Genomic DNA, 22,758 nt, shown 5'->3' with positions numbered 1-22,758 from the left:
AACTGAACAGAGCTGCCTGGATGGAAAGGAGGAGGAGGGATCAACACATGGGCGTCACATGTGATCAGTGGATCTGTGCAGCATCCTGCTGTGTGGGTTAACACAGGAAGAGGAGGCTTCAGTGATGAGATCTTTATTTATTTGCTGCCATTAACTGTGCTCAGATGCAGGTGTCCTCTTCTTCTGTGTGTTTATGTGGTGAATTCAATTTACTGGATGATTTCTTTCACATTAAAACATTTAGAATGCTCTTTTCAGGAAATGTGTTTGGCATAAAGAACGTGTTTATTTGACTCTTTAAACGTGATGTTGTGCATGCTTTCTGCCCTCCTATGCATTCATTGATAAGAACAGAAAACTAAACATTTTGGAAGAGAATTTTCTCCATTTCATCATTGGGGTGTTTAAAATAAAGAAAGTTACTGCCACTAATATCATGTATTTGCAGACCACCTGAACAGACTGACCCATCCAGCAGCAACCAGGAGGTCCGATGGGACCCATAACTCCAACATGGAGCCGAAGCATCAGACAAACTGTTTCAGAAGCTTTACAGCTTTTTGTTGAAAAGATTAATAGTTTTTGAAAACTGTAGTTTTACACCATCAGGAACACAGAGCAGAAAAATGTTATTTGGATCTGTTCAGCAGACATATCACTGTTCCACTGAGGAGTCATAAACAGCCACTTGTCTCTCACATGTTTTTAATTGCTGTCACAAAGCATGAAGCAGCTGTGAAGAGAACATTGGATTTGGTGCTTGGATGTTCATACTATTGTCATTTCCAGTATGCAGTACAGAAAAGGTCAATCTATACGAGGTCAATCAGAAATGAGAGTGATGAAAAGAAGGAGAAAATAATGACATATTTGATCTATAGAATTCAATGAGAGACTGAGCTCTGTGTTAAAAAGACATGGTGTTTGAAATATATCAAAATATATATGTTGAAAATATCCTGGACATGTCGTGTGCTCCCCCTTCAGGAACTGAAGACGTGATGTCTTTGGTTCACTGTGACACCAACAGCTGGGTTTTTGTGCAGCTCTTTGAGTCACCTGCATCACTGTGTTGGCTCACAGCACAGAAATACACTCCGCTGTCCTGAGGCTGCAGCTTCTTTACTGTCAGAGATCCAGTCTGAGCGTCCTTCTTCTCTGCTGGAAATTTGTCCTCACTGAAGCCGCTTTCATATCCATGTGGAGGAGATGTAGTGGTGAAAACTATCTGACTCATTCCCTCCCCAGGCAGCTGTCTGTACCAGTACATCTGGTAATAGTCAGCAGCCTTTGTGTGGTTACAGTGTATTGTTGCATTTTCACCCTGCTTCTCCCACAGTATGGGAGTCTGGTAGACATCACTTCCATCAACATAACCTGTGAGTACAACAGTGAGAGTTTCCAGAAGTGAACATCTTAATAGTTGACAGTTTCAGAAATATTTTCCTCTTCTAACTGCTGAATACAATCTGCTGATGTCACTGTACTTTACCTTGTATCCAGAGTACAAGCACCAACAAGCTGAGGAGACCCTGTCTGATAGAGGTCATGTTCTAAAGACGAGAGTCTCAGTTATCTTTCAGTGCAGTCACACAGATATGAAGAGATGCAGGATGGTGTGTCACTGCAGCAGTGACGTCTAATGGTGTCATCTGAGCAGGAGGCTACATTTCTCATCTGTGATGGGTTGAGCTGTTGAATTGTGAGGGATGAGGATCAACATGAAACATCAGTCAGCTCCTTAATGTTTTGCTGCCAAATGTCTTACTTTCAACATTTGATCTGTTTTCTATGTTTTATTGCACATGAAATCTTGGTTTTATGCAGTTTTGTAAGTTATTGCATACTTTTTGTATTTACATTTTACACAGCGTCCCAACTTGGTTGGATATGCGGTTGGTTCAATCATTTGAAAGACAGATAGTGAACTCATCTTGTATTTTTCTGTGATGTTATCTTTTTTAAGAAATAACTCTTCTCATATTCTTTTATTGTTTAAACTGTTCATTTGTTATATTCTAATAATATATGTTTGATTATTTTACTTCATTACAACATTTATAAAAAATTTTGGTTCATGAATGCACATACTCCTACACTGTACAACAGATACTACTACTACTAAGACAATAACAGCTACGACAACTGCTGATAATATGATCATTTTTATAGTTATGATTGTCATTTTAGAAACTCCACCACTAAATATTGATGGACCAAGGTCTCATAAGTTTTATTTACACTTTGTCAATTTTCTGCTGTTCTGCATCAGCATGGAACAGGCCCTTAAACTCAGTTAAAGCTGACAGGGGCACAAACGTGAATTGTTCAGAGCAATCTGCTTTTCTGCCATCTGTTGGGGCAGCAGCATTACAGCCAGTGACTCAAACTTAAAGAAGGCTGGCACTGTGCTGACGACTGCTCTGGAGATGATTGTGCAAAGAAGAATGCTGCAAAAGTTGCTGAACAATACTGCCCATCCTCTACATAACACAGTGATGAGTCATTCAAGTGTGCTTAGTCAGAGGCTTCTTCAGCTTTGCCGCGATAAGGAGATTCCTGCCAGCAACAATAGCCATATGCAACGGTTGCTTATGCTGAATAATTCTGAATTACATACTAATGACTATTATTGACTACTAAGGCTACAACTTTCTTTTAAAAAGAGTATTAATTTCATTCATTTAATTCACAACAGGATCAAACACCAATGGAGGGACATGTATGTGCCTTGTTGCTAACAAATATTGCTGGAACCTTTGCACGAGTCCTCCACAAGTCCAACATTTCTTTGCACAGAGGTTTTGGTGTCTGTAACCCAATAAATAAAGCTTGGCTTCAAAGTCAATGGCTCCTTGAAATGAACGCTTACAACATGAATAAAGTAATGTAAGTTGCACTCTCACGCATACCCAGCCTCTGTCTCTTTGAATGTGCAGTATTGATTTATAAACAAATCCATTCATTCAAAATTCATTATTATCATTTTATTTTAATATGATAAATACAATAAATGGAAAAAACAGTCCATGATATGACCTGAATCGTGCATATTTCTGTAAACATAGATACGGTGCTGACGTATCGTCCGCTTTTTAAAAATGATTCCGAGATCATCAGATATTCAGCGCTGGTCGTCAGCGCACGCGGGACGTCAAGAAACTTCATGCATTGAAACAATGTTTAAACAATACACGCATTATATTCAAACTTCATGCATGATTTGCTTGCATTTTATTGTATTTCAAGCTTGTACCACGTGACACAATCACCCGGTCATGTCCTTGAAAGCGACCTGTACGTGTCCATGTGTACACCAGCCGCTTCTATTCAGAGGCAACACGGGAAGCCGGGCAGCCTCTCCCATTCTCTGGTGAAATTGCCACATCTTCAATGTTAAATTGACGATAAAACAGTTATTCACAAAACATAAGATATGCCCAATACTGCATTTACTTTCATAACTACAACATGTTGTCCTGTAGCTTAATGAAGGGATTTGTTCTGAAATTGCCGCCGTTCACTGAGGAAATCATGTTATGAAGTCGCCATTAACAGCCAGGCTTCCGAGCCGAGGGCTGCCCGGCTTCAGGAGGGGGCGGGAGAGTCAAGTTTTTTTCTACAATTCTCAGTCATCATTGGCTAAATCGACAAAAAGTCATCACTTCCGAGGCTGCTCGGCATCTCTGGGGTTAGATTAGACGTGGGCGTGTCAATATGAGGGGCTGTGTTGTGATGATTGGAGTTATTATTTTTCCATCATGTGGCAGCCGAATTTTTAAGCGGAGAGAAGCACGCTGGAACTTCAGTCCCAAAGCGGATACGAAAGAGACTGGTTGTCTGTGAAAGTGCTGTAATGCTTTTAGTTGTTTCTTTCCAGAATTCATGCTGCCCATTCACAAATGTTACCTTTTTTAAGAATACTTTACCACCACCATCAAACTCTAAGTATTCATTATGACAGGGAAAAATGCTCCACAGATTCTGATCCAGCCACAGATCCAGCCATTTACAGGCCTTAGATTCCATCATACTTGATTTTGGCCTTGCTGTGTGAATTTTCAAAGTCTATATCTTCTTTCTGTGTATTTGCTGGGCATAGTTGTCATACTAGACACAGCTATGTTATAACTAATTCTTTTTAACTTTGCTATGTTCTGCTTTGGGATGGCACGAGCCACTACAACCCTGAAGGCGTAATATGGGCTTCCCCTGTTTTAAAAGTCAGCAGCCACCACTGGTGGACACATATCACCCGATACAGGTTTTCGGATTTTTTATTATGTTGTCAATTTTTTTAAGTTGTTTTTTTGGACATCCACTTTGTACCAGTTACTTATAACATAAAATGTCTTTATTTTTGTTTACATTCAGTATCACAGCAACAGTGGGCGGGGCATTCCGAACATGGCCTAATCGCCACCAAAACTCAAATGTAAACATTCCTTTGAAACCACAGCAAGCACAGACCAAATTCCCATGCTTGTATGACCATTGTTGGAGAAGATCCATTGAGTTGAGAGAAGATTTGCATTCTTTTGACCATAGACAACCTTCAGAAATGGCAGCTTCAAAAAATACCAAGAGAAGAGAGAAACCACTGTATACTGTACAGAAAAACGTTGTTCTGACTGGAAATTCAAGTGGATACCACATTGAGGATTTCCTCGGTGAGGGCGGTTTTGGAAAAGTGGCCAAGAGCACAAAGCTGGATACAGGAGAGATTGTGGCAGTGAAAATTGTACGAAAAGACCGTTTCAGAGAAGGCAGAAGAGAGGCCAGAATGCTGAAAAAACTCAGACAGTTTGACCCTGACAAGAACAACTTGGTGAAGTTCTGGGAGCACTTCAAATTTAAAGGTCACTTCTGTCTGTTTTTTGAAAAGCTGGATTTAAGTATTTTTGACCTAATCAAAAGCAAGAATTTCATGCCACTCCTTGTTTCTGATATCAGAGTGATTGCTCAGCAGATGCTGGTGGCTTTGGATGCACTGAAAAGCATCAGCATGGTTCATGGTGACATAAAGCCAGACAATATAATGCTCGTGAACCATCAGTCTCAGTCCTACAAGGTAAAGCTGATTGATTTTGGATTGGCTACAAAGACATCCAAGCTGTGGTGGGGAGGCACCCTTCAGGCTATTGGTTACAGGGCTCCTGAGATCATCCTGGGGATTCCAATGGATGAAGGTATAGATATATGGTCTCTTGGATGTACTTTGGCCTACATGTATCTTGGCCAGAATCTCTATCCTACACACTGTGAGTACGAGGCTGTAAGGATAATTGTACAGTTGCAATGTCAACCAACAAAGGATCTCCTGAAATCAGGATTCAAAGTAAAGCACTTCTTTACTCAGGTCCAAGACCCCCCTGACCGTATATTTAGGCTGAATACACCAGCTGAATACACAAACGCGACAGGTTTCAGTACAGAGGAGCTTCAGGGCATCTATAACGGTCTATACTCACTTGATGATCTGCCAAAGATGAACCCAGAGCCTTTGGATCCCTCTGAATGTACACAAGCATTTATAAGCCTGCTCAAGCAGATGCTGACTGTGGATCAGGGTAAACGGATCACTCCCAGAGAAGCCCTTGGACACTATTTCCTCACTATGAAACTCCCAGCCTCTTCCTTCAAAGAAAAGGAACCCTCTTATCTAAACTCAGAACAAACAACTTTGAAAAATTGTCATCGAGGGAAGACAGAGATGAAGTCAGCTGGAAAATGCTCCAAAGACGGCAGGTGGAATAGAAGAACCATTATAAAAGTGAGGCCCCTTTATCCTATTGATAAAGAATCTGAAGACAGAGCAGAGAGTGCAACAACCGTCAGCAAAGATGAACCATCGGTAAACGTCACAACTGCCGGGACCCATGAGAAGCTCACTGTGGCAGAGAATGAATCCACTACATGCAAAGAAGTGAAAACCTCTGAACTTGTTGAAGTAAAAACCCACAAGAAACCTTTCAAAAGGATTCAAAACTTCTTCTCCAGGATATTCAACTCCATCACAAGCTGCAGAGGAAAGAAGCGAAAGAGGACACTTTCACCAGCAATTTCCACCACACAGACAAGAGTTCCACTTTAATCCCACCATCAACAAGATGAGACCTAAAAAAACAGCAGTGTGTCTTATTGCAACAACTTGATGAATCGTGACAAACTATTTATTGTAAATTCTTCTTAAGGTATAAAATGTGTTGTTACAGCTGTCCTGTACAGGGTATATTTCCCTCAGACATGTACATTTTCAGACATTTCAGTAGTTTCTACAGACGCTGACTGTATTTAACCCAGTATCATAGGATGGTCTCTATGTATGAATACAATTGCTACTGCATTTTTTAAATCTGTGTTTAGTAAATGCCCATTTGCTGCTCAAAGTGTGTATTTTTTCTTATTTTCTAAGAGGTTTATGGCGTTACACAAAGCCACAAATCTGTTCGGTTTCAGGAATCAATCTCACTGCTGCCTTAGTGAAAACGATTTTTCCAACCTGAAGAACAAGAAGTGATTAGTACAGTATCAAATCAGATCAAATCAAATCAAATCAAATTTATGTATATAGCACATTTCATGTACAAACAATTCAAAGTGCTTTACATAAAATAAAAGCATTGCAGCAGGGAGTGGAAGAAGCATTAAAATACATAAAAGACAATAAAGAGAAACAAATAAAATAATCTAAATGAATTTCAAAACAAGCAACAGTCCAGATAAATTAAAAGATACCGTGCAGATTTCATGCATAGACACATGAGAACAGAAATGTTTTTAACCTGGATTTAAAAATGTCTACATTTGGTGAGAGTTTAATCTCCACTGGCAGTTTGTTCCACTTGTTTGCAGCATAACAGCTAAATGCTGCTTCTCCATGTTTAGTCTGGACTCTGGACTGGACCAGCTGACCTGAGTCCTTGGATCTAAGAGCTCTGCTGGGTTTATATTCTCTGAACATGTCACAGATGTATTTTGGGCCTAAACCGTTCTGGGATTTCTAAACCATCAGCAGGCTTTTAAAATCTATTCTGTGACTGACTGGAAGCCAGTGTAAAGATATTAAAACTGGTGTGATGTGTTCAGATCTCTTAGTCCGGGTTAAAACTCCAGCAGCAGCGTTCTGGATGAGCTGCAGATGTTTAATGCTCTTTTTGGGAAGTCCAGTTAAAAGAGCATTACAGTAATGGAGTCTACTGGAGATGAATGCATGGATGAGTTTCTCCTGGTCTTTTTGGGAGAGGAAACCTTTAATTCTGTTGGTGTTTCTGAGATGGTAAAAAGCTGCCTTGGTGACAGCTCTGATGTGGCTGCTGAAAGTCAGATCTGAGTCTATCAACACTCCAAGGTTACCAACTTGGTCAGTGATTGTAAGGGCCCGAGTCTCAAGATATTTACCAACGCTGACCCTCTTCTCTTTGCTACCAAACAGAATGATCTCAGTTTTGTCTTCATTTAATTGTAGAAAATTCTCTCTCATCCAGGTGTTTACTTCCTCCAGACACTGACACAGAACGTCAGCTGGGCTGCAGTCGTCCGGTGACAGAGACACATTAAGTTGTGTATCATCTGCATAACTGTGATAATTGATGTTAAATAATCACAGATATTTAATGAATTTTCTGAGAGAATGAAAATAAGATAATAATATATTAAAGTCATGTTAGTGAAACCTTTTGAAAATAAATGCTGATCATAAAATGAACCAAATCAAGAACTTACACAGACTACATTTCAGTCAGGCAGAGAGAAGACCATCATACCTACTGTTTGTGATTCCTTCACTCCCAATTAAACTCATTTCTGCAAAAGCAAAACATCAGTTTAAACAGCTCTATGTATCCACATGTTTGTAAAGCCAACACAATTATTCATGATGAACTTAAATCCTTTTTCATTTTGTGTCGCATAAAAAGAAATGCAACCCTACAGGATGTGTTGGGGAACACTGCCCCCTACTGGATGAAATGAGCTCTCTGATCAGTCATTCAGTGGTGGTTTACTTGTTGCTCATGTTGTTATCAGCAGGGGAATGATTGTTACTGTCTGCAGCAGAGGAGGTTTCTGTTGTAGCTGGAGGCTTCATGCAGCACTGTGCATCGCTGGCAGCACAGAAATATACTGCGCTGTCCACAGACTGTCTCAGCTTTGGAATAACAAGAGATGACAGACTGCGGCCATCACCGGTCACATTATAGGAGGTTTTGAATGAATCTTCAACAGCTAGAGAAGAATAGTGAGCATAACCAATCAGAGCCATATCAGTTTCCCCAGGAGACTGTTTGTACCACTGCATCATATAAAAATTGGTGTTTGAATGGCTGCAGTTTATCTGGATCTCTTCTCCATGTCCTCTGATCACAGCAGTGGGAGTCTGTTGAACGCTGTTTTGTGAGAGTTCTACAGGATGAAAAAGAGAGCAAACAGGTTTAGAGCAGAGAATAACTTTTACCGAGGATGATTTGATTTAATGTTACCTGTTAAACAGAACGGCAGAGCTGCTAAATGTACGAGGAGCCTGATCATGATCCCAGAGCAGAGAAAAACAAAAGGATACTGAGAAGTTCAAACTGAACAGAGCTGCCTGGATGGAAAGGAGAAGGAGGGATCAACACATGGGCGTCACATGTGATCAGTGGATCTGTGCAGCATCCTGCTGTGTGGGTTAACACAGGAAGAGGAGGCTTTAATGATGAGATCTTTATTTATTTGCTGCCATTAACTGTGCTTAGATGCAGGTGTCCTCTTCTTCTGTGTGTTTATGTGCTGAATTCAATTTACTGGATGATTTCTTTCACATTAAAACATTTAGAATGCTCTTTTCAGGAAATGCGTTTGACATAAAGAACGTGTTTATTTGACTCTTTAAACGTGATGTTGTGCATGCTTTCTGCCCTCCTATTCATTCACTGATAAGAACAGAAAACTAAACATTTTGGAAGAGAATTTTCTCCATTTCATCATTGGGGTGTTTAAAATAAAGATGAATACAGGAACTCAGCGAGTACCTGGTCACTGTTGATACCGGCTCCTCTGAAAGTTACTGCCACTAATATCATGTATTTGCAGACCACCTGAACAGACTGACCCCTCCAGCAGCAACCAGGAGGTCCGATGGGACCCATAACTCCAACATGGAGCCGAAGCATCAGACAAACTGTTTCAGATGCTTTACAGCTTTTTGTTGAAAAGATTAATAGTTTTTGAAAAGTGTAGTTTTACACCATCAGGAACACAGAGCAGAAAAATGTTATTTGGATCTGTTCAGCAGACATATCACTGTTCCACTGAGGAGTCATAAACAGCCTCTTGTCTCTTACATGTTTTTAATTGCTGTCACAAAGCATGAAGCAGCTGTGAAGAGAACATTGGATTTGGTGCTTGGATGTTCATACTATATTCATTTCCAGTATGCAGTACAGAAAAGGTCAATCTATACAAGGTCAATCAAAAATGAGAGTGATGAAAAGAAGGAGAAAATAATGACATATTTGATCTATAGAATTCAATGAGAGACTGAGCTCTGTGTTAAAAAGACATGGTGTTTGAAATATATCAAAATATATATGTGGAAAATATCCTGGACATGTCGTGTGCTCCCCCTTCAGGAACTGAAGACGTGATGTCTTTGGTTCACTGTGACACCAACAGCTGGGTTTTTGTGCAGCTCTTTGAGTCACCTGCATCACTGTGTTGGCTCACAGCACAGAAATACACTCCGCTGTCCTGAGGCTGCAGCTTCTTTACTGTCAGAGATCCAGTCTGAGCATCCTTCTTCTCTGCTGGAAATTTGTCCTCACTGAAGCCGCTTTCATATTTATGTGGAGGAGATGTAGTGGTGAAAACTATCTGTCTCATTCCCTCCCCTGGCAGCTGTTGGTACCAGTACATCTGGAAGTAAGTAGCATCCTCAGTGTGGCTGCAGTTCATCGTGGCAGACTGACCCTCGTTCTTCCACAGCAGAAGAGTCTGGGTCACATCACTCCCGTCAGTTAGACCTGCAGGAGTCAAAGTCACATTGTGTTACAGAAGCTCCAACAACTCTTCTGTATGCAGTTTAAAAAGAACAAGATGAAAATATGATTATGAATTAAAAGAGAAGAGAACTTCTTCTCCTTTCAGTCCTCAGCATCATCATGTGCATAAAGTACCTGCAATACAGAGCAGAGCTGAGAGTTTGATCAGAGCAGCTGGGATCATTATTGTGTTGGGAGAAGACTGAACTTGGAGACCACAGTCACTGTCAGTGTGTGTGATGGCAGCTCTGACATCACAGCACAGATATGAAGACTTGCATATGGGAGTGTCACATGACTGTGAGACATTGTGAGCTTGTACTTGAGCTCCTCCTACAGGAGAGCAGATAAATACAGATGGGAACAGTGTGCAGAGGTTTTTGTTCAGTGTTCATGTGTTTGGATCACTGTGTTGACTCACAGCACAGAAATACCAGCCTTTATCTTCTGGCGGCAGATTCTTTACTGTGAATGTTCCTCTCTCAGCTTCAGTCTTGGTGGCTAAGAATTTGTCTTTGCTGAATTCTACAAAGTTGTGATCTATTTTAGCTGTAGTTGTGAACACGATAAGTTTCATAGTTTCTCCAGGCAGCTGTCTGTACCAGTACATCTGGAAATAGCCTCCACCCTTTGAGTGGTTACAGTGTATTGTTGCATTTTCACCCTGCTGCTCCCACAGTATGGGAGTCTGGTAGACATCACTTCCATCAACATGACCTGTGAGTACAACAGTGAGAGTTTCCAGAAGTGAACATCTTAATAGTTGACAGTTTCAGAAATATTTTCCTCTTGTAAATGCTGAATACAATCTGCTGATGTCACTGTACTTTACCTTGTATCCAGAGTACAAGCACCAACAAGCTGAGGAGACCCTGTCTGATAGAGGTCATGTTCTAAAGACGAGAGTCTCAGTTATCTTTCAGTGCAGTCACACAGATATGAAGAGATGCAGGATGGTGTGTCACTGCAGCAGTGACGTCTAATTGTGTCATCTGAGCAGGAGGCTACATTTCTCATCTGTGATGGGTTGAGCTGTTGAATTGTGAGGGATGAGGATGAACATGAAACATCAGTCAGCTCCTTAAAAGATTTGGCTAAGTGATTATTTCTGAGCACATTTTTTGGCATGTATCAAGGCTCCGTACTCGGACCTATTTTATTTGATTTTTTTGCAACATTGTAATTCAGACCACATCCCTGCACCAAGTTAGCCACTTACATGGCTTCTGGTATCCCTGCTATGCAGATGATATCCAACTGTCACACTCAATCTTGACCCATAACAACACGATTACAGCACAAACCTCAGCTTGTCTCTCTGACATCACCACATTGATGAAGGAACTCCACCTTCAACTAAGACTCTCTGACACTGATCTGTTGGTCATAGGCCAGATAATCATTTGTCCAGTGGAACATCTGATAAAAAACTCCAATTCAACTATTTTCCAACAAACATGGTGAGAAACCCTTAAAAAACTAGGCTGTGCTTGATTTAGTGGTACGGCCCATGGTCATCTCTCACCTCGACTGTTGCAGTTCTACTCCAGCAGGCGTCTCAGCATGCACAGGGAAACACCTACAAATGGTACAGAACCTGGTGAACATCAAAATAACAAATGCCACTCCACTACTCACTGAATTCCACTGGCTACCCATGGCAGCCCACATCACATTCAGGTTATTAATGCTTCCTACAGTGTTCCTAGACTCAATGTTTCCCCAATCCCTTGGTTTTGTAATCTGACTCACAGATTGTCTGATTTTGACTCCTGCCTTGAGCACAAAGAGGTCTAGAGCTCCCCCTACAGATAGATAAAGACGGTGATTTCCTCAGTTTGCCATGTGACACCAACAGCTGGGTTTTTGTGCAGCTCTTTGAGTCACCTGCATCACTGTGTTGGCTCACAGCACAGAAATACACTCCGCTGTCCTGAGGCTGCAGCTTCTTTACTGTCAGAGATCCAGTCTGAGCATCCTTCTTCTCTGCTGGAAATTTGTCCTCACTGAAGCCGCTTTCATATCCATGTGGAGGAGATGTAGTGGTGAAAACTATCGGCCTCATTCCCTCCCCTGGCAGCTGTTGGTACCAGTACATCTGGAAGTAAGCAGCACCCTTTGAGTGGTTACAGTGTATTGATGCATTTTCACCCTGCTGCTCCCACAGTATGGGAGTCTGGTAGACATCACTTCCATCAACATGACCTGTGAGTACAACAGTGAAAGTTACCACAAATGAGCATTTTACCAGTTAACTGTTTCACCGGTGCAGACACCATCTAACTGCTGAAATGAATCTGCTAATAACATACTACTTTACCTTTGATCCAGTGAGCAAGCACCAATAAGCTGAGGAGCCGATGTCTGATAGAGGTCATGCTGTAAAACTCAGGGTCTCAGTTACAGTATCTCACTGTGTAGTCACAGATATGAAGAGATGCAGGGAGGTGTGTCACTTCAAGGTGTGACCTTCTCTGATCCTGTGAACCAACAGGAGGCCACGTTTGTTATGTGGGAGGAGCTTAACTGAAGTGAACACAGCTGTGAAACCAGGAAGATTAGACTGTGTGAAGTATGAATCAGCTGATGGAGAAGTTCTGTTATTGACGTGCACACTTGTAACACTTTGAAATATTGGAATGAGCATTTTTCTGTCCTTAACAAATATTCAAACAAGTTAAACGGAGGCGGGTTTGTGTGTGGTCGGTACAGGAGTTCGTCAGTGTCTTTGGACATGTTGACGGAGCTGATGGTGCTTTAAAGACAGAGGCAGATGTACTATTTGATATACTACAGATATAGATATACTATTTGGGGTTTGTCACAGAACTTCTGAGCTTTTTGTCTATTTTGTTTGTTTCACTGTCTGCACATTCACCAGTTTTCTTCACCGTGAAGTTAAGTTTGTGAATGACTCACCGTTGGTGTAGAAGACATCTTATTTCACAATGAAACAATCGGTACCTGTGAGGAAATGATAAATAAGAAATCTGATGATCCTGTAGAAGTCTGACATGAGTGCAGTCACTCTGACGTCAGCAATGAAACACAGGAGTTAAATCATGACAGGGTTTCTCCTTTTAACTGAACTGAGAGTGATTTCATGAGCCAACCAATGTGATGTCAAGAGAGGAGTGGCTTCCTGTGGCTGTAAACCAGACTGATGGCTCCCATTGCTGCTGCAGTTATCCATCATTTACCTGCATTCTTAAACTTTTGCTTTTTCAGAAAACATGAAAAAGGCTCATTACATGAAATGACATGAAACCTAAGATTTAATCCCCCTTTTCTTTTTCTTGGCAAACTTCATTACATTAGAAATTCTGTTTGTCTTAAGGATCTAGCATTTATACCCTCACACCCCATTATAATAAAACCACTCTTTTTTTGCTGCTGTTACGGTGGGACGTGTTCACAAATGAACATAAATGTATGTTTTAAATAAACCAACAAACCAACAATAGGCACACACATATGAACATTATGTTACATAGTGTCCAGTAGTAATCACTATAGGTCAAGGCTGAACCTCTTCAGTGGATGCTCTGAACAATTGGATCTTTTTTTCTCTCCTTAACCAGATGTGCATAATGAACTTTGTGGTATGTTATGATCATCTGACTGATCTGTTTCCTCGTCATTGTTATCTTTGCTACCATGATCACCGCTTTACATTTATATTTAGTCTTTTTACGATCAGTCAACCTGCTCTCTTTGCAGTTGTGATTCGGGATGTTTGTCCAGTGAACATCAATGACTATTGTAAGTCAAACACTCATATTCCCATATTGCAAGTGCTCGTGTCCGTGGCACCTTCTGCTATTATAGCAGGCAGTGTTGTCATTGCAAATTTCACTTGTATATTAGTAGTGGAAGCACTACTGATGGATGTCCATAAAAAAAAACAATATCAGAGACACCACCTTTACCATAATACTTATAGTGTGCTTGACCTTTTCTGTCCTTTTCTGTCCCATTAGGACAAAAAGGAACCTAAAAGAAGCCAATAAACACACAACTACTGAAAGGAATAGCTAGGATCCAGGAATCATTGATTTTTTTTTGTTAATGAACATCTCTGTTTTTCTGGCTATATGTTCCAGACAGGAACAGCATTACCTAACCTTTACATGCCAGCCATTTTGTTATGCCCTTACCAGAACTTACAATCCAGTAACTAGTCATTTTGTAGGATATGTTAAAACGTGTGCTAACTTCTTTTTATTGGTTGGAATAAAGAAGGTAAGCAGTTTCTTTAAAAGCAGTCTCAGAAAGACCCAACACAGAATACGACACCAGAAACAAGCAAATTACCTTGTGCTTATCTTTCAAATTGTTCCATTCTTTTCTGCCTGTTTGGGGGTAATGTGCAGCCCACTGCAATTTGTGATTGTCTCTTGGTCAAATTCACCTCACCACCTCTGTAGACATATAATAGACATACAATACATATATAGTAGACATATAAGACCAGCATTCAAAGCTAATACTAGTATATGCTTGTGGACGAATTGTGCCAGCCAGTAAAAGGTTTTAACGGGCTACTTGCCTCTCAGTCAAATCCTGGGTTTCCTATGAGCACCCTTAATTAAAATGTAGTGTACATTTTAATTCCATTTTAACAAGTGCATATAATAGGAAACAATTGCAAGCAAACAACCCATTTTTATTGATACAGGCAGCTCAGCTCAGGTCAGCAACATCTGAATAAAAAAAATGTAAATACCTCTACAAAGCCCTGAACTTATTGATCAATGGATCAATAATATGCCATTGATCGATTAACAGTAGAGAGCCCTGATGAAGACATAAGACAAATATGTTTTATGAATTCTTCTGATATTTAAAAATAAGAATTGAAAGAGATGCGCTTTCTGTCTCGCACAATGTTGTTTTGAGACAAGACCCCGATTAACCGCCTCTGAAAACAGTTCTAAGTTTAAAATAGGTCATGTCTGCAAATAAATGGCAACAAGTGCACAAATGCCAATAAAAGCTGTGATACAAATCCCCATCAGATCGGCTCCTGACATTTGGACCACATCTGGCCCACACCACACTTGCCAATGCCGTAACTGGAAGTGCCAAAAGTAGCCCAGATTGGGCCCTAACGTATCTGTTAACTGGGCTCTACCGTGAGTCAACCATCTTGTGGTGGCGTTCAGAATTTCAACTGAAACTTCTCATTCACGACATAGTGCATAACATACAGAGGGGAGATATGTTCACTACATGGGTTCAAAGAGGATATCATGCATTGCACCCTGAAGCCAGGAGCTGATTGAGAGCGCAATAGTTAACACTAGCTGGAGCCAAAATCTACGGCTCAATGCAATTGTTTTCTTACCCATTGCAAATGCCTGGTGAGAAATAATACCCCTCAAACGTTTCAACCATGTAGAGGCTCATCTCTTTTGCCTGACACCTGGTATTTATTTGTAAAATATGCACATGAACCATTCTTAAAACTGAGTAAGTTGTCATGAAACCCATTTAATAAGTAATAATAAATGCATCTGAGCTACAACATTGTGGACACTGAGACTGGAAAGAAACAAAAAAAGGAAATTCAAACCGATATTATATGTTGAAACATTTTTATTTTAATTGTTGGATATACACACACACACACACACACACACATATAAAACACTGAGATCAAACAGCTAAATGTGTTCAGCAAAAGGCTTCTTTGGTTTCCCTGCAGTATGGACTGGTACATGAGGCATTCCTGCCCACATCAACAGTTTCATACAATGAATCTCAACATAACCTTCAGTTCTTTTTTGCATTTCAAGTTTGATTGTTTTTTTGGGAGGCAATAATGTATTTTTTAACAGCATAATTTCACTTTGGGATCATTCTATTGAATGGTATATTGATATTCTGAACAAAACAATACCTTTCAGATCATCATGACTGATTCTTTTTATTTATTTATTCATGTGAATCACTGATCATTCACTATTTTCCTGCAATAGCTGTCACCCTAATGAAGGAATGTTCTATTCTATTCTGTTCTATTCTATTCTATTCTATTCTATTCTATTCTCTAGAATTCTAAGTCCTCTGATTGCTTGATGACTTTTTACTCTGACAGAACATTTCACCCAGGCTTATACATACACTTACATTTACTTTTATAGAAGTAACATCTTAGACACCATAATGACAAAACAAAGTGAAGACTTGATTCTTAGAATTTTTTGTTTTTAATTGTTGTATTTTTATTGTTGTTGTCATAAATAATGACTTTGTTTTTTATCTTTTTGCTGAAAAGGAAATCATTTTCAAATTTCGTTAGATTAGATGAAGGCCTGATATGCTGCATAAGAAATTTAAGAATGAAAAAAAAATTAAAAGTTAGTTTAAAAAAATATATGAAAAGAAAGGAAAAGAAAAAGAAGAAAAAAAAAGAAAAAAAAGAAAAGAAAAGGAACTTTATGAACCAGTCATCTTTATGTTCTTCCTCAAAAACATGACGGCTCTTTCCAAAGATGTTCCAATCCTGGAGAAAAACCTCTCTATCTTGGTCTTCTTTTTGGGCAGTAATGTCAGAGGGCCCCTGTTTTATCATTGTGACCAGTCTTTGCTGTGTGGTCACAGCGGATTTTTCGGGTTCGGGAGAGTCTGGTATACACCCCAGTAAAATGAAGTCGGACGGTACGTTGGATGTTGACTCATGCTCTAACTTTAAAATAAATTTTTTGTCCGGTCTCTCGAATGACTTTTTCAGATCCTTCTCCATGCTGTCAAAGTGCTTCTTGAAGATAATTTACTCTCTCTTCTATCTCTTCCTCTGTGAGTTTGGTCAAATGTCGGGCATCTTCACAACTGTCTTGTGGTGCATTGAGACAGCTGGAGATACTTTTAGGCAAGGAATCTCCAAGGTCTGCTCTTATTGGTGTCGACCTAGAATCTGCCCCATCTGTATTTTCTTGAGAGCCCTGCTGAATTTTGGGAAGCAAGACTCTCAAGAGGACTGTTGACACCGTCTGTACGATGTCTGCTAACATCCCTGCAAGAATGGCTTGCATTTCCAAATTGAAGTTCCACTTACCAGCAAGGCCCACTGGGCTGCTGTAACTTTTTCCAGATGTCTTTTAACAATTGGTAGGAGATTTTCCTCTGTAATTGGTACGGTGTCCATTTGCGTCCTAGTTTGTTCCATTTTTGTGATCTTTCCTCTTCTCTTTCGGTGTGAAATAAAATTCTCTTAAGCTGTCCGTGCAATAGGTCTGAAATATAGTTACATGTGTAACAGGGCCTGTTACTTTCGTCTGCGGCACAGTGCGTCATTCAATGTGCGTCAGAACGGCGCTCTCTGATGTTCTTTGTGACGTCATTGACGTCGATGTGCTTCAGAGCTTAATCATTTTTAGATTAGATGGAAGGCGTGATATGCTGCATAAGAAATTTAAGAATGAAAAAAAATTAAAAGTTAGCTTGAAACAAAATGTGAAAAAGAAAAGGAACTTTATGAATCAGTCGTCCTTAAGTTCTTCCTCAAAAACACGACGGCTCTTTCCAAAGATTTTCCAATCCTGGAGAAAAACCTCTCTATCTTGGTCTTCTTTTTGGGCAGTGTTATCACGTTTAGCTGGTATTTGAGGGTTATAATCAGAATTTTGTCAAAATACGCACTGTCTGGTGCCATTGCTTTATCCAGTAGATTTAGCGGTGAGCCAAATCTTTTGATAAGTTCTTTAACTACAGTCTTGGTTATGTCGTTCAGATTTTCTTCGTTTAAGGGGATGTCTTTGGAGTCGACTTCACCCTTTACCAGGTATAAAAGCCTTTCTTTGATTACTACAATATCGGGAATTAGGTGTTTGTTTCTGTCTTCGACTTTTGACAGAAGCCTCAAAATCAGTCCAAGGACAAGGCTGTTTACAAGACTGTCTGACGAGCTGTCAATTACCTCCACTGGAGCTTTTGGCGATTCTTCCTCATACTGTCCAGAAGATGAGTGTTCAAAACTCTCAACATTGGTAACTTCAGCTGCAGTCAAATTCTGTTCATTGATGTTTGTTATTTTTAAGTTCTCGTCCAAATCTTCTTTAAATTTTCTGATTTCACAGAGATCGTGAGGTAAAGGGGAGGGTGATGCCGGGACTTTAGGGGACTCTGATCTATCTTCTGGTGACTGCGACCCTTTTTTAAGAAGGTTTTCAATATCCGTGAGTGCTCCTGAAACCTTCTCTTCTGCGTTGTCTGATTGTTCTGTCACCAGCCAAAGAAAAACTTGCCGAAGGAACTTTCCAACAGCATCTTCTGTGATGGAATACAGAACCTCAGGAGAAACGGCCCTCTGTGTTCCATCCATTGTCTTTTTGATTTGAGATATTACCGAGTCGGATAGACATTTACCTCGTGGTACGATAGGGAGATGATAAACTTGTTCTGCCATGAGATGAGTGTACATCTTATCAGTTAATTCCTTTGAAAACTTCTGTACTTCATAGCAGTGTGAGACGTTTTCCAGTTTCTGCTGTAGGTTTTCATCTGAACAATTCAGTTCCGTGATAAAGTTATCCAGATTAGCTTTAAAGGTGCCAAAAGTAATGTCGGAGGGCCCCTGTTTTATCATTGTGACCAGTCTTTGCTGTGTGTTCACAGCGGATTTTTTGGGTTCGGGAGAGTCTGGTATACACCCCGGTAAAATAAAGTCGGACGGTACGTTGGATGTTGACTCGTGCTCTAGCTTTAAAATAAATTTTTCGTCCGGTCTCTCGAATGACTTTTTCAGATCCTTCTCCATGCTGTCAAAGTGCTTCTTGACAAAACTGGAGAAGAAAGATCGCTTGTTTACTTCTGGCTCTGTTGCGGTATCCGTGGGTCCAGGGCTTGAGGCAAAAAAACTTCTTGCTTTATCAATGATCAGCTCCATGTCAAAGTGAGGTCCACGTGGAACACTGCTTCCAATGGATTCAGCGGACCTCACAGGTTCTGGAGTTTGAACGTTTTCCATTATAATGTCTACTATCTCAGCTGCTGCGTGAGTGGGGCTGATGGGCGAAACATGTCCACTTTCCTGATTTAGACCTGTTTCAGATCCTGACCACTTCAACAGGATGTCACTCACACCTTTGGTGGTTGATTCCGTGAGAATGTATGATGTATTGCTTTCGTTTGACTTACAGGAGTCACTATCACTTATTTCAATGCATTGTTTAGGCCAACAACATTTCTGTTTCAGCGTCAACAAGCATCCCCTTAGCCATTCGGCAGCATGACAAACCATGTGGCTAAGACGATTAATATTTGACATGAGCCCACTAACAAAAATGGCAGGCTTCGGGGGTAAAACTTTTGTCTCTGTTGCTTCATTGAGAAGAGAATTTACTCTCTCTTCTATCTCTTCCTCTGTGAGTTTAGTCAAATGTCGGGCATCTTCACAACTGTCTTGTGGTGCATTGAGACAGCTGGAGATACTTTTAGGCAAGGAATCTCCAAGGTCTGCTCTTATTGGTGTCAACCTAGAATCTGCCCCATCTGTATTTTCTTGAGAGCCCTGCTGAATTTTGGGAAGCAAGAATCTCAAGAGGACTGTTGACACCGTCTGTACGATGTCTGCTAACATCCCTGCAAGAATGGCTTGCATTTCCAAATCGAAGGTTCCACTTACCAGCAAGGCCCACTGGGCTGCTGTAACTTTTTCCAGATGTCTTTTAACAATTGGTAGGAGATTTTCCTCTGTAATTGGTACGGTGTCCATTTGCGTCCTAGTTTGTTCCATTTTTGTGATCTTTCCTCTTCTCTTTCGGTGTGAAATAAAATTCTCTTAAGCTGTCCGTGCAATAGGTCTGAAATATAGTTACATGTGTAACAGGGCCTGTTACTTTTGTCTGCGACACAGTGCGTCATTCAATGTGCGTCAGAACGGCGCTCTCTGATGTTCTTTGTGACGTCATTGACGTCGATGTGCTTCAGAGCTTAATCATTTTTGCCCTCGTGCAGAACTTTCACACACGTGATAGATGGGTAGCCTCGGGTTAAAAAAAAGAAAGAAACAAAGAAAAAAAAATAGATGATAAAGGGTCGATAAGATTGTCACGTGATCCAAATGCTGGAGTTGTACCAGGAGGTTATGGAGGATTCTCAGTGGGTCAATTACAAGTTGGATTGTTGTCTGTGGTTATACAGATCAGAGAAAAACGTCCCGTGTCTACCAAGACATATTATTTTTATTATCATTATTAGTAGCAGTGTAATTTCTGAGCGCCGGCGTCTTTTCTCATTTTCTTACCCACGAGCAATAAGTGTAAGCGACACCTACAGAGAATAACTGCACCCAGCCCTTTCTGTTGAAGCAACTTTTCAGACAGCTGCTGTTGTTAACAGCTGGAACTAATGATCACAACAAGCGAAGAAACGTCCGTTGGTAGGACTCGCAGATCTGCTGGTAATGGTGTGTTGTGCTCTTATCACTGTACAGGTAAAGCTTGTAGCCGTTATGCTCCGCCATGCTCTGCCGTCGCTTTCCAGCAAAACCAAACCAAACTTATTGAGGACACGAGCAGAAATGAGCTTTTAATGAGGCAAATAAATCTGCTCTCCGTTTACACGTTCCACTTTCCACGCAAGGGGACTGATCACTGTAGTTTTTCCCCCAAATGCTTATACACAACTCTGGAAACAACGTGTCTGCTTCGAAACAAAGTCAATATTGCACAAAATATTGCGCTCAATGTGCACCACCATCAAAAACACATGCTCCAGAACTGTATTTTCACGTCAAAATTTGCACACATTTTATGGGTCGCCACAACAATCCATGTGTTTCAGACTGCACTAAAAAGATTTGACACACAATTGTCATGTGCTAAAATGTGTTTGATGCAGCACAATGAACAGAGCACAGTGTTTATTCATTGAAAAAAAGAATAGGCCACATTTAGAAACACATAGCATGTTAAAAACAAGACGGAGCTATACAGATTAGTTCAATGCCATACAGGAAGTACAAAGAAGATGTGTACAATTATAACTATAAAGGAAAGCTGAGGCAAAAGATTTTCATTAACTTCACAGCAAAATTTTGTCTTTTGCCAAACAGTGCTGGAAAAAACTTCCTGGAGCAGCTTATCCAGCCCCGATAATCCTCAACCCGAATGTCTTCACAGGCATCTTCCGTTGCTTCAAGGGCCGACATTCGCTCACATGGATGTAGATCAGAAACTTTCCAAAGCCACGGGGAAAAGAATTCCTCAAATGGGTTCAAAAAGGGGAAAATGAGGTTGAAGGGCTAAAGCAGAAAAGGTTGGGTGGTCCCCGAAAACATGCTTGAATGTCTGCTGACCGATGAGAATTGACCCAGACCACTTTTTAATGTCTTCCTTGTTGGGGGAAGAAGAAGAAAGTCATTAAAATGGTCCAGAAAACTGAGGAGATGGGCAAGTATTTAATGGTCCAAGCATGATGATGGAGTACGTAAGTGATTACGAAAGTGTTCTGAGTAATGTTCTTTCCACAAACTGTAATGCTCTGCGCATGCGTTTGTAATGCAGAACGATGCTTGCCACCGTAAAGCGTGAGAGAGTGAGCCATGATTGTGCCAAGTGTGGCTCATATCTCGTTTGAATTTGTCTGTCTCTTTGGACGAGCCCTTCCTCTTGCTCTACCCTTCTGTTGACCTCTCCCTCTTCCTCCTGCCGGATGCTCCATGGCTGATGTTTCTCCACACCTACAGTTTCTCTCAGCAGCCAAAACACTTTATTTATAGGAGTTATTTTTCACCAGACTTTATCATTTGACTCGCATATAAAACAGGTTTCTAGGACTGCCTTCTTTCATCTTCGTAATATTGTTAAAATCAGGAACATCTTGTCTCAGAGTGATGCAGAAAAACTAGTCCATGCATTTGTTACTTCAAGATTGGACTACTGTAATTCTTTATTATTGGGCTGTCCCACATATTCTCTAAAAAGCCTTCAGTTGATCCAAAATGCTGCAGCCAGAGTTTTGATGAGAACTAACAGGAGAGATCATATTTCTCCAGTTTTAGCTTCTCTTCATTGGCTCCCTGTTAAATTCAGAATAGAATTTAAGATTCTTCTCCTCACATATAAAGCTCTTAATGACCGAGCTCCATCATATCTTAAAGATCTCATTATAATATATTTTCCTAACAGAGTACTTTGCTCCCAAACTGCAGGTTTACTTGAGGTTCCCAGAGTTTCTAAAAGTAGAATGGGAGGCAGAGCCTTCAGTTATCAGGCCCCTCTCAGTGGAATAAGCTGCCAGTAAATGTCCGGGAACCAGACACCCTTTCCACTTTTAAGACCAGGCTTAAAACTTTCCTTTCTGATAAAGCTTATAGTTAGGGATGGCTCAGGTGATCCTGAAACATCCCATAGTTAAGCTGCTATAGGCCTAGACTGCTGGGGGGCCTCATCTGTCACACCTTTCCTCACTTTACTCTCTTTATGTATATGTGACATTATTGTGGTCATTAACTCGTGTTTCCCTGTTCCAACAGGTATCCTTTGAATGGTGTTACAGTGCCCCCCCCCCTTCTGTCTTCTCAAACCCCAGCTGGTCGAGGCGGATGGCCACCCTTCCTGAGTCTGGTTCTGCCAGAGGTTTCTTCGTGTTAAAAGGGAGTCGTTTCTCTCCACAGTCGCCTCAGGCACGCTCAGGACGGGAGATTGGACTGAAGACAAGTTTCGGTGCAATCTGTTGGTTTCCTTAGCTAGGAAATTGTTTTTGAAATGGCTCTATATGAACGAATTGGATT

The 22,758-nt window shown here is 40.6% G+C and overlaps 1 gene segment (V, D, J or C); it reads right to left on the bottom strand.

Annotated features, from left to right (window-relative positions):
* Positions 1-1,012: 1,012 nt before the first annotated feature.
* LOC142402510 (T cell receptor beta variable 29-1-like) lies at positions 1,013-1,550 on the bottom strand. The segment is given in 2 exon segments: positions 1,013-1,377; positions 1,493-1,550. Coding segments are annotated over 2 exon segments (423 nt in total).
* Between the last annotated feature and the right edge of the window lie 21,208 nt (positions 1,551-22,758).

This window comes from Odontesthes bonariensis, chromosome 17 (assembly GCF_027942865.1).
Source record: "Odontesthes bonariensis isolate fOdoBon6 chromosome 17, fOdoBon6.hap1, whole genome shotgun sequence".
Lineage (NCBI taxonomy): Eukaryota > Metazoa > Chordata > Actinopteri > Atheriniformes > Atherinopsidae > Odontesthes > Odontesthes bonariensis.
This window is presented reverse-complemented; position numbering and strand designations above follow the sequence as displayed.